The sequence below is a fragment of the Pristis pectinata genome, chromosome 38, assembly GCF_009764475.1.
Source record: "Pristis pectinata isolate sPriPec2 chromosome 38, sPriPec2.1.pri, whole genome shotgun sequence".
NCBI classification, from domain to species: Eukaryota; Metazoa; Chordata; class Chondrichthyes; order Rhinopristiformes; family Pristidae; genus Pristis; species Pristis pectinata.
In genome coordinates, this window is record NC_067441.1 from 6,625,208 (window position 1) to 6,638,376 (window position 13,169).

The 13,169-nt window shown below is 50.7% G+C and overlaps 1 protein-coding gene across 3 annotated transcripts in view; it reads left to right on the top strand.

The window, feature by feature from the left end:
* Window positions 1-9,257: 9,257 nt before the first annotated feature.
* mus81 (MUS81 structure-specific endonuclease subunit) overlaps window positions 9,258-13,169 on the top strand; it is a 37,387-nt gene continuing 33,475 nt past the window's right edge. For 2 of the 3 annotated variants that reach the window (XM_052045268.1, XM_052045270.1), the window contains exons 1-3: window positions 9,258-9,343; window positions 11,511-11,710; window positions 12,339-12,468. In XM_052045268.1, the coding sequence (XP_051901228.1) occupies window positions 11,588-11,710; window positions 12,339-12,468 (253 nt within the window). In that variant the 5' untranslated portion in view covers window positions 9,258-9,343; window positions 11,511-11,587. The remainder of the gene's footprint in view (window positions 9,344-11,510; window positions 11,711-12,338; window positions 12,469-13,169) is intronic. The other variant, XM_052045269.1, reaches the window with a different exon arrangement.

The following is a 13,169-nucleotide window of genomic DNA, read 5'->3' on the forward strand; positions in this document are numbered from 1 at the left end:
CCCTGTCAGAGGGAGTGTCACACTGGTGGGGAGCCAGCGCTGAGGGAGGAGAGAGTACGGGAGGAGTGTGGCTGCACTTTCCGAGGGGCAGTACCAAGTGTGCAGTGCCCTGTCAGAGGGAAGGGGCATGTGGAGGGAGAGAGGGGGGCGAGGGGAAGGGGTGTGTGAGGGAGAGGGGAGGGGAAGGGCTGAGGGAAGGGATGGGTGAGGGGAAGGGGTGGGTGGGAGAGGGGGAGGATGAAGGGGTGGGTGGGGGGAGGGAGGGGAAGGGATAGGTGAGGGAGAGGGAGCGAGGGGAAGGGGAGGGTGGGAGAGGGGGCAAAGGGGAGGGTGAGGGAGAGAGGAGTGAGGGGAAGGGGCAAGCAGAAGGGGTGAGTGAAAGAAGGAGAGGGTGAGGGAGAGGGAGCGAGGGGAAGGGGTGGGTGAGGGGAAGGGGGAGGGGAGGGTGAGGGGAAGGGGTGGGGGAGGGGAAGGGGTGGGGGAGGGGGAGGGGTGGGGGAGGGAGAGGGAGGGAGGAGAAGGGGAGGGTGGGAGAGGGGGCGAAGGGGAGGGTGAGGGAGAGGGGGAGGGGTGGGTGAGGGAGAGGGGGGAGGAGAAGGGGTGGGTGAGGGGGAGGAGAGGGGGAGGGGGGAGGGGGAGGGGTGGGTGAGGGGAAGGGGTGGGTGAGGGGGAGGGGTGGGTGAGGGAGAGGGGAAGGGGTGGGTGAGGGAGAGGGGGGAGGGGGAGGGGTGGGTGAGGGAGGGGGGAGGGGTGGGTGAGGGAGAGGGGGAGGGGGAGGGGTGGGTGAGGGAGAGAGGGGAGAGGGAGGGAGGGGAAGGGGTGGGTGGGAGAGGGGGCGAAGGGGAGGGTGAGGAAGAGACGGATGATGCAAACTCGCAGTGTCTGCAATGCCAACCGTGTTCCCATCCTTCCCCGTGAAGCCCCCACTTCCAGAGAACGTAATAGGAGTCGGCCATTCGGCCCCTCGAACCTGCTCTACCGTTTGCCTAGATCATGGCTGCTCTTAGATCAGATTAGTTTGTTGTCATATACACTGCGGTGCAATGAAGTTCCTTGCTCAAGTGAAGCTCACAGAGTGAACGGTGTACATGTGATCATAAATACAATGAGCGCAAAACAGCTGAATGATGCAAAGTATCGTGGTGCAAACTGAAGTAGCGCAGAAAGAAATGCTTTAAATGCAATGTAATAACAGAAGTGGTAGAGTTAAGAGCCCGAGCACCACCGGGAAGGTGATGTGACAGGTAATTGGTTCAGGAGTCTGACAGCAGTGGGGAAGAAGCTGTCCTTGAGTCTGAACATTTGGGGCTTTCGAGCTCCTGTATCTTCTCCCAGAAGATAGAAGATAGAAGGTAGAAGGTCAGGGCATCCCTGACGATACCGTCAGCCTTCCTGAAGCAACAGGCAGTGAGGATGGACTGTGGAAGAAAGGGAGAAGCCTGTGACGGACTGGGCCGTGTTTACCACTCTCTGCGGGCTCCGTCGATCCTCCGTCTCCGCGCCGTTTTCCCTATCCCCATGACTCCCACAATATCCAGGGATCCGTCCATCCCTGTTTTGAGTGAACCCAGTGGCTGATCCTCCACAGACTTCCAAAGGGTTCAGTTCTCCACACCTCGGCCCAAAGTAGCCTAGTCCATATTCAGAGACGGTGACCCCGGGTCTGGTCTCCTCCGTCAGCGGAAACATCCTCCCTGCATCCAGCCAGTCGAACCCTGAACGGAATTTGTAAACTTCAGTGAGTAAATTTGTAAATTTACCCCTGTTCTTTTACGAATGCCTTGGTTGAGAAAGTGGAGGGATGGGTTGGTAAGTTTGCAGATGACACTAAGGTTGGAGGGGTTGTGGATAGTGTAGAGGGTTGTCGTAAGTTACAACGGGATATAGACAGGATGCAGAGTTGGGTGGAGAAGTGGCAGGTGGCGTTCAATCTGGAAAAATGTGAAGTGATACAGTTTGAAAGATCGAACTTGAAGGCGGAGTACAAGGTTAATGGCAGGATTCTTAGCAGTGTGGAGGAACAGAGGGATCTTCGGGTCCAAGTCCATAGATCCCTCACTGTTGCCATGCAGGTCGATAGGGTTGTTAAGAAGGCCTGTGGGGTGTTGGCCTTCATTAGTCAGGGTACTGAGTTCAAGAGGTAATGCTGCAGCTCTATAGAACTCTGGTTGGACCACACTTGGAGTATTGTGTTCAGTTTTGGTCGCCTCATTATAGGAAGGATGTGGAAGCTTTAGAGAGGGTGCAGAGGAGGTTTACCAGGATGCTGCCTGGATTAGAGAACATGTCTTATGAGGAAAGGTTGAGTGAGCTAGGGCTTTTCTCTTTGGAGCGATGCAGGATGAGAGGCGACTTGATAGAGGTGTATAAGATTATGAGGGGTGTAGACAGAGTGGACAGCCAGCACCTTTCCCCCAGAGCAGCAATAGCCAATCCCAGAGGACATCCGTTTAAGGTCAGAGGAGGAAAGTTTAGGGGAGATGTCAGAGGTAGGTATTTTTTTAACACACAGAGTAGTGGGTGCCTGGAATGCACTGCCGGGGGTGGCGATAGAGGCTGATACAACAGGGACATGGATGTAGGAAAAATGGAGGGCTATGGGCTGTGTAGGAGGGGTTTATATAGGTCGGCACAACACTGTGGGTTGAAGGGCCCGTACTGTGCTGTACTGTTCTATGTTCAGTGAGGGCTCCTCTTGTTCTTCTAAACTCCAGAGAATACAGTACCTGTCAATCTCTCTCACACAGGAAACCCACCAAGCCTGGAACCACTCTGGTGAATTTTCACTGCACTCCATTGAAGACAAGTGTATCCTCCCTAAGGTAAGGAGACCAAAGCTGTCCACAATGTTCCAGATGTGATCTCACCCAATCTCTTATACCATTGCAATTAGATTCCCTTACTCCTGCAATCAAACCTTCTCATAATAAAGCCTGACATACCATTTCCCCTCTTAATCACTTGCCCTCCCCTGCAGGTTGGAACTCAGTGACTTGTGAGTGAGCACACCCAGGTCCCTTTGAACATCAGCACTACCCAATCTCTCACCATTTAATAAATATTTGTCTCACCAGAGTCAAAGTAAAGTTTATTGTCATATGCACAAGTCCATGTGTGCACAGGCACAATGAAAAACTTACTTGCAGCAGCATCACAGGCACATAGCATCAGATAAGCAGCATTCACAAGACATAAACTAAACATAAATTATACACGTTGTGACAAGAAGGATCACAACTAGAACAAAAAAAGAACAAAGTCTATTTTAGTGCAAAGTGGTCCCGGTGTTGCTGTACTGAGGCAGTGATTAGGGTTGTGCTGGTTGGTTCAAGAACCGAATGGTTGAAGGGAAGTCGCTGTTCCTGAACCTGGTGGTGTGGGGACTTCAGGCTTCTGTACCTCCTGCCCGATGGGAGCTGTAAGAAGATGGCACGGCCCGGATGGTGGGGATCTTTGACGACGGATGTTGCCGTCTTGAGGCAGCGCCTCCTGTAGATAGTCCCGATGGTGCGGAGGGACCTTATATTTTTCCACATTACATTCTCTCCCACTCTCTCAGCTTGCCTCTATCCCCAGTATGATAACATGGACTCTTGACCTCACAATCTACCTCGTTATGGCTTTGCTCCTTATTGTCTGCCTGCAGTGCACTTTCTCCGTAACTGAGCTGTCTGAGGGGGTGGTGGAGGCAGAGACTCCCACAACATTTATGAAGCTTCTGAACGAGCACTTGAATCACTAATGCTTAGAAGGCTGTGGACCAAGTGCTGGTAAATGGGATAGTGTCGATAGCATGAACACATTGGGACAAATGTCGGGTTCTATATCACTGTATGATAAGGTACATTGGTGCCATCTGCTGGCAGAGTAGAAGACAGAAGCTCCCTGATCTCCTGAACTGTAGTTGATACACAAACACACACATAGCACAGAAACAGGCCCTTTGGCCCAACTTGTCCATGCTGACCAAGTTGCCTACCTGAGCTAGTCCCACTTACCTGCGTTTAGCCCCTATCCCTCTAAACCTTTCTTATCCATTTACCTGTCCAGATGTCTTTTAATTGTCCCCACCTCTACCACATCCTCTGGCAGCTCGTTCCACACACCCACCACTCTCCGTGTGAAAAAGTTGCCCCTCAGGTCCGCCTTTCAATCTTTCCCCTCTCACCTTAAACCTATGGCCTCTTAGACTCCCCTACCCTGGGGAAAAGACGGTGACCGTCCACCTTATCTGAGCCCCTCATGATTTTATAAACCTCCATAAGGTCACCCCTCAGCCTCCTTCGCTCCAGGATAAACAGTCCCAGCCTGTCCAGCCTCTCCTTATACCTTCCGGTCCCGGTAGCATCCTCGTGAATCTTTCCTGCACCCTCTCCAGCTTAATGACACCCTTCCTATACCTGGGCGACCAGAACTGGCAGTCAGGGAGCACTTTGGCTCTAGTGACCATAATTCTATTAGTTTTAAGATAGTGATGGAAAAGGATAGGACAGGTCCACAGGTTAGGGTCCTAAATTGGACCAGGGCTAATTTTGGGGGAATGAGGCAGAGGTCGATTGGGTGAGCCGGTTTGGAGGGAAAGGAACGAATCGCAAGTGTGAGGCTTTTAAGAGTGTGATATCAAGAGTCCAGGAGCAGCATATTCCCGTTAGGGTGAAGGGTAAACCTGGCAAGTTTAGGGAACCCTGGCTAACGAGGGTTATAGAGGTTCTGGTCAAGAAAAAGAAAGAAGCATACATTGTGTTTAGGAGGTCAGGGATGAATGAGTCCCTTGATGACTATTAAAAGATTAAGAATACTCTTAAGAGGGAAATCAGACATATGGGTCCTGTGAACCACCTTAAACTGTATCAAAGTGTCCAGCACACATTGAAGATGTATTAACTAATTGGAGAATTTTCTTCCATGTCTCTATAAGTAAAAGTATCTGGAGTTCTCTTTCCCATTTCATTCTTGATTTTATCAAGTGTCTCTAGACGTATTTTCATAATCAGATCATAAATTATTGCTATCAAGCCCTTCTAATAAGGATTAAAACCTAAAATTTAAATCCTATATGTGACAAGATGTAATTCGGAGGTGGCTTCCCTGACACATATGTTTTGGTCCTGCCCTCTTTTGGAAAAATATTGGAAAGACATTTTTAATATCATTTCAACTGTATTGAATATTGATTTACAACCCCACCCTGTTACTGCAATGCTTGGGTTACCGATGATGGATTCTGGCCATCTATCCACTTCTGCTTGTCGTATGATTGCTTTTGTTACATGAATGGCCAAGAGATCCATTCTATTTAAATGGAAGGACCCTATACCCCCTACCACATTTCAATGGTTTTCTCAAACTATGACATGCTTAAACCTAGAAAAAATTAGGAGCGGGACTGTTGATCCTTCGCTTAAATTTGAGGAAGTCTGGAGTCCATTTATTCAATATTTCCATACGATATGAACAGACCTTTTTCAAGTCCTTTCAATAACCTTTGAATATAGAGGAGTGGAGCTGACGACATGACAATCTTCTTTTAACCGAAGAAACATCAGTCCGGCTTTTTTTTTTGAAGTTTTTGGTTTGTTTTTGTTTTTTTTTAAACTTGAGGGTTCTCTTTTCATATAATTAAATTTCTTTTCAAATTCTTTTGTATCATGCTCACTTAGTAAGACATTGGGAGGTTCAGATTATATATTTTACTCCCTGTGAGTGTACATGTCAACTGTTATTATTGCTATCCTGATCTCTTGGCACCATGTGTACAATCACTAATGTTATGTATATTAATTTGAAATTAATTTGAAATTTAATCAAAAGATTGAAAAAGAAGAAAGAGGGAAATCAGGCGGGCAAAGAGAGGGCACGAGACGGATCTGGCAGGTAAGGTTAAGGAAAATCCTAAGAGGTTCTATAGCTATATAAAGGGTGGCCAGGGAGAGAGTAGGTCTCCTTAAAGATCAGCAGGGCCACCTATGTCTCGAGCAGCAGGAGACGGGTGGGATTTTTAATGAATGTTTCTGCTCTGTGTTTACTGAGGAGAAAATCATGGTTGCTCAAGAGGTAAGGGAAGCCAGTGGAGAGGTTTTGGAGGGAATTCATATTACCAGGGAGGAGGTACTTGCAGCCTCACAGCACATTAAGGTGGATAAATCCCCAGGGCCTGACCGAGTGCATCCTCAGACTTTGAGGGAGGCTAGAGAAGAAATTGTGGAGGCCCTTGAGGAGATATTTGCTTCATCGTGAAGTTCCCGAAGACTGGAAGCTGGCTAGTGTTGTTCCGTTGTTTAAGAAGGGCAGCAAGGACAAGCCGGGGAACTACAGGCCGGTCAGCCTGACGTCTGTGGTGGGGAAGTTACTGGAGGGAGTTCTGAGGGACAGGATCTACCAGCATTGGGATAGACAGGGAAGTCAGCATGGCTTTGTGTGTGGAAAGTCGTGCTTGTCGGACCTTGTGGAGTTTTTTGAAGAGGTAACCAAACAGGTAGATGAGGGTAGGGCAGTGGATGTAGTCTACTTGGACTTTAGCCACATGGAAGGTCCCACATGGTGGGCTGGTCTGGAAGGTTAGGTCCCATGAAATCCAGGGAGAGCCAGTTAGTTGGCCCAGAGGTAAGAAGCAGAGGGTGGTTGTTGAAGGTTGTTTCTCGGGATGGAGGCCGGTGACCGGTGGTGTGCCGCAGGGGTCGGTGTTGGGACCCTTGTTATTTGTTATTTATATAAATGATTTGGATGTGAGTGCACAAGGCTTGATCAGTAAGCTTGTGGATGACATGGAACTGGGAGGTGTTGTTGATAGTGAAGAAGGGGGATGTTGATCAGTTCCGGAAGTGGGCCGAGGAGTGGCAAATGGATTTCAATACAGATAAGTGTGAGGTGATGCATTTTGCAAAGTCGAACCAGTGTAGGACTTGTATCATGAATGGTAGGGCACTAGGGAGTGTAATGGAACAGAGTAAGTGAGGAGTACAAGGGCATAGTTCGTTGAAAGTGGCATCACAGGTAGACAGAGTGGTGAAAAATGCTTTTATCAGTTAAGGCATTGAGTATAGGATTCGGGACATTATATTGTAGCTGTATAAGTCGTTGATGAGGCTACATTTGGAGCACTGTGTACAGTTTTGGTCACCCTGTAACAGGAAAAACATGGTTAAACTGGAAAGAGTGCGGAGAAGGTTTACGAGGATGTTGCCAGGACTCAAGGGCCTGAGTTATAGGGAGAGGTTGGCCGGGTGACGTCTTTATTCCTTGGAACGTAGGAGGGTGAGGGACAAAGTTATAGAAGTGTTTAAAATTATGAGAGGCATTGATAAGGTGGACAGTAACAGTCTTTTCCCCAGGGTAGGGGAGTCCCAAACTAGGGGCATAGGTTTAGGGTGCGAGGGCAAAGATTTAAAAGAGACCTGAGGGGCAACTTTTTCACCCAGAGGGTGGTGAGTACATGGAACAAGCTGCCAGAGGAAGTGGGTGAAGCAGGTACAACAGGATCATTTAGGGAGCACTTGGATAGGTACAGGGAGGGGCGGGGACTGGAGGGATATGGGCCAAATGCAGGATGGTGGAGTCCAGGACTAGAGGGCACAGTCTTAGAACTAGAGAGTACCCATTTAGAACAGAAATGAGAAGAAATTTCTTTAGCCAGAGGGTCATGGATTTATGGAATTCGTTGCCATGTACAGCTGTGGAGGCCCGATCATTGGGGGCGTTTAAGGAGGAGATTGATAGGTATCTAATTAGTCAGGATATCAAGGGATATGGGGAAAAGACTGGGAATTGGGGCTAGATGGGAGTAGCTCATGGTGAAATGGCGGAGCAGATTCGATGGGCCGAATGGCCTACTTCTGCTCACTTGTCTTTTGAAATTGGGACTAGCTGGGTGGGCACCGTGGTCAGCATGGACTAGTTGGGCCGAAGGGCCTGTATCTGCGCCGTATTGCTCTATGATTCTAATTGCACACAGTTCTCCCAATGTCCCTTTAAAAAGGCTGGTCAGCCCCAGCTGTATCTGCACCAGCTACAAAAGATACCGGAAACCCCAGTAGAAATCCCTCTCATGCACACCACAGGCAGACTGGGGAATGACCAAGCTCCTGCCTCGTTTTCTCCTTGTCTTGTTCAGGGAGAAGGCTGAGACCAGTTGTGCGGATGGGACATCTGCTCCCCACCCCTGCTCCCTGTTCCCTGCTGGCAATGGAATCCTCATGCCAACCAAAGCCATACATGTGGTGGACTAGCTGAGAGCCAGACAATTCCGAGCCTCCCGATTCTAAAAGAACGTGTCGCTGCAGGTCTATCCGAGGATCAGGATCCTGAGACATCACACCTTGAAGCTGACAGAAACAACTCCAGTTGCCTAATTAAAAAATAAACTTTAACTCCTTCTCGTTTCCTGCCACTCTTTTCAGTTAGAGCTAGGCCGGGAGTTCAGGCACAGAGGACAAACGCAGGTGGGCCGGAGGAGATCAGAGGTACGGTTCTTGCATGAAGATCACTTGTGGTTTTTGCAGTCAACACCTGGACAGTGGGATTTTGCAATCTACATCTGGTCTGTGGATTATTGCAATTGATATATAGTTAGTAGCTTCTGGTATTCAATTTCCAAGCATTGGGTTATTACAATCAACATCTGGACTGTGGGTTAATGAAATCAATAATTGGACATGTGGTTTATTGCAATCAATATACAGGTAGTGGTTTATTGTAATAAATTTCCAAGCATTGGGTTATTTGCAATTAACATATGGACAGTGGGTTATTGGAATATATTTATGGGCGGCGTTTTATTGGACTGAACAAGTGGATATGGGGTTATTACAATTTCATTTGGGTATTGCAATCAATATCCAAAGAGCGGACTATTGCAATGAATATGCGGACGGTGCTTTACTGAACAAACGGACAGAGGGTTGTTGCAGTCAGTTTGCAGGCAGTGGATCATTGCAATGAACAGGGCTGTTGCAATCAATATCCGAATGTGGGTTGACTACTGAAAGTGGATGATTGCAATGTTCCAGCAGATATCAGGAATCGATTATTATTTATTTTTCCCATCTATATACAAGCTGTGGGTCATTGCAGTCTACATAAATAACATATATTTTCTTGCAATAGGTGGGCTCTGCACCTCTGCAATACTCAGTGCAAGGTTTGCAGCCACTCTGGCGCACCGAGTAACTGTCCGGGTGCGGTGGAACAAAAAGAAGGCGACCTGAGAAGAAATATTCCGGCCGGGGACTGTTATTAGGGTGGCACACCCCGGCTGGTTTCCGGAACGGGCAGACAGACGGCGGTTGCCGTGACAACGCGACAGGCCCGGGCCGGTAAAGTGAGGGAGCGCCGCACTGCTGGAGGGGTAATGAGGGAGCGCCGCGCTGCGGGGGGGTAGTGAGGGAGCACCGCGCTGCGGGGGGGGTAATGAGCACTGCTCTGCAGGCGGGGGGGGGGGTAATGAGGGAGCGCCGTGCTGCGGGGGGGGTAATGAGGGAGCGCCGCGCTGCGGGGGGGTAGTGAGGGAGCACCGCGCTGCGGGGGGGGTAATGAGCACTGCTCTGCAGGCGGGGGGGGGGCAGTGAGGGAGCGCCGCGCTGCGGGGGGGGCAGTGAGGGAGCGCCGCGCTGCGGGGGGGGCAGTGAGGGAGCGCCGCGCTGCGGGGGGGGCAGTGAGGGAGCGCCGCGCTGCGGGGGGGGGCAGTGAGGGAGCGCCGCGCTGCGGGGGGGGCAGTGAGGGAGCGCCGCGCTGCGGGGGGGGCAGTGAGGGAGCGCCGCGCTGCGGGGGGGGGCAGTGAGGGAGCGCCGCACTGCGGGAGGGAGCACCTCGTCACGTGAGTTGCATTCTATCCCTTGACCAATTGAGACGGGGTCTGCCTGTCCTGGTCACAGTGCAGTTTGTGGGATCTTGCTGTGCACACTTTGGCTGCCAACGTGTCCTGCAGTGGCCACACTTCCAACCACTTACTTAGCCCGAGGTCCCCGGGATGTCCTGAACAGAATGTGAAGGCCGCCAAAGGTGTTATTTCTCTTCTGGGATTGAGACTTCCCAACATATCAAGAGCTGGGCCAAAATAACGTGGTCGATACTACACCCTTCATGTTGCACAGGGACTGGGGATTCGAAGGGAGTATCGTAAGGGTGATACAGTACAGAACCAGGGCCTTCGGCCCATTGAGTCCGTACCGACCACCAACCACCCATTTACACCAATCCCACTTCATTCTCCTCACGTTTCCATCAACTCCCCCAAGATCCCACCCCTCGCCCACACCCTGGGGGCAATTAACCCACCGACTCCGCACGTCGTTGGGACGTGGGGGGAAGCAGGAGCACCCGGGGGAAACCCATGCGGTCACAGGGGGGGGAATGTGCAGACTGCACACGTGGACGGCGTCGGAGGTCGGGATCGAAACGGGGTCACTGCAGCTGTGAGGAAGCAGATCTACCTGTTGTTCCACTGAGCCACCCTAATACCTCACTGCAAGATGACAGAAAGTCTCAACACAGAGGGATACCAGAAATATTTTGGGATTTGCTGCTGCTCTTCAAACACACTTCAAACCGTGTAACGTTCTTTTCCTTGTATTCCGGCTCCCACTGCAGTCACTGTCTGGGGAAGACGACATATCAGCCTTGGGGGAATGAGATTTAGTTCCATAGTAACCCAGTCGTGAGTTTGCATTTGCTGAGAAGATCTTGGTTACGCAGAAAATCTGGATTAACTTTCATATGAATACCAAAGGAGGGCATTTGCCCTCTGGAACAGTCCCATCCTCCTTATTTCCCTCCTACCTACTTGCTGTCATATACAAGTCAGGTCAAGTTTGTTGTCATGTGCATAAGTACGGTGAGGTACAGGTACAATGAAAAACTTGGAGCACATTGGATCAGACAACACACACAATATAAGTTGTACGTAAAATATACATGGATTATATAAGGCAGTGAAGAAAAAACTGTGTAAAACAAGACAGTAGTGTAAAAAGACACAATCAGTGGCAAGTCCGTGGCAGTGCAAGAGGAGGTCCATAGTGTTCTGTTGCTGAGGTAGGGTTAGGGTTCAGGAACCGAATGGTTAAAGGGAAGTAGCTGTTCCTGAACCTGGTGGTGTGGGGACTTCAGGCTTCTGTACCTCCTGCCCGATGGGAGCTGCGAGAAGATGGCACAGCCCGGATGGTGGGGATCCTCGATGACGGATGCCATTTCTTGAGGCAGCGCCTCCTGTAGATGCTGTCAGTGGCGGGGAGGGCTGTGCCCATGATGGACCGGGGCTGTGACCACTGCTGTCTGCAGCCTCTTGCGTTCCTGTGCATTGGAATTGCCGTACAGGGCCATGCTCAATAACTCCTCCTGATTCTCCAACTGATACCTCCGCTAGGGATAATTTACAGTCACCAATTAACCTGACACTCATTCACACACTAGGGGGGATGATTTACAGTGGCCAATTAACTCACCGACACACAGATCACTGGCGTTGCACTGATTCAGCCTGGTAACCCTAATCTCTTTTCTTTCCCCCTGCCCAGCTCTGGCTGTTAGGCTTCGCTCTCCTTTCCAATGGCTTAAGCTGCTGGGCGCGTTGGTGGAGAAGCCTGCATCAAGCATGGAGTATGGGAGGGACGAGCTGGTTCCCGTCTGCCCTAACCCACTCTTCCTGCAGTGGCTGGTGGAGTGGCGAGACGCAGCGGCAGAAAGACAACACAAGTCTCAAATCGTTTACGAGAAGGTTCGCTAATACCTGCCGCTAATACCGATGTGGTCGGGAAGCTGTGGGGTGGTTGGGCACATCATGTCTTCTTCATGAGTTACCTCTCTCGCCACCTCCTGTACTGACAGGGGGAGAGAGGTTAGACTGGGGGATATTAAAAGGTGTGGGGAGAGTTTGGTTAGACTGGGTGGGGTATTTAATGGTGGGGGGTTGGTGAGACTGGGTGGGGTATATAAGGGTGAGGGGTGTTTGGTGAGACTGGGTGGGATATTTAAGGGTGGGGGTGTTTGGTGAGACTGGGTGAGGTATTTAAGGGTGGGGGGGGGTGTTTGGTAAGACTGGGCACCATTGCAGCAGCTCACCATTGGGTGCAGTGTGCTGTGTCCGTGCTGGGACGGTCCAGGATTCCGGTGCAAGGGACAGGGTTGTCTTGTATCCGACGGGCTGCTCACTCTGTGCAGCCGGGGAAGAGCTTGGTGGGCAGCCACGCAGTGCTGAAGCACGCAGCACAGTGAGATTCCAGCAGCAATCTCCCACTTCGTGCTGAATCACCAGGTCTTGGTCAGCAACGGGCATGGGCGACCTCACCGCCCGGTCTGACTCGGCCCTTGTGCTGACCGGCGGTTTGTGCTTGTCTGGAGTTTAGGCCATCCGATCCCTGACCATGTACCCCCTGCCACTGCGGAACGGGAGAGAGGCGAGGATTCTCTACGGCTTCGGGGACGGAATTTGTAATCGCCTCGACGAGAAGCTGGCTGAATACTACGCTGAGCACGGTGGGTACACACAGAGCATCATCTCCTTCATTGCCTCCTCAAGTAAACTCAATCAAGTTTGTAAGACATGACCTACCGCACACGTTTTTACAGATGCACCACAGAAAGCATCCTATCCGGATGCATCATGGCTCGGTACGGCAACTGCTCTGCCCGGGACTGCAAGAAACTGCTCAGGGTTGCGGACATGGCCCAGCACATCACACAAACCAGCCTCCCCTCTGTAGACTCTGTCTACACTTTTCACTACCTCGGTAAAGCAGCCAACATAATCAAAGACCCCACCTACCCCAGTCTCTGTCCCTTCACCCCCCTCCCATCAGACAGAAGATACAAAAGCCCAAAGCACGTACCATCAGGCTCAACAACAGTATCTACCCCGCTGTTATAAGACTATTGAATGGTCCCCTAGTATGATAAGATGGATTATTGACCTCACAATTTACCTTGTCATAGCCTTTGCACCTTATTATCTTTATTAGTCACATGTACATCGAAACACACAGTGAAATGCATCTTTTGTGTAGAGTGTTCTGGGGGCAGCCCGCAAGTGTCGCCACGCTTCCGGCGCCAACATAGCATGCCCACAACTTCCTAACCCGTAGGTCTTTGGAATGTGAGAGGAAACCGGAGCACCCGGAGGAAACCCACGCAGACACGGAGAGAACGTACAAACTCCTTACGGACAGTGGCCGGAATTG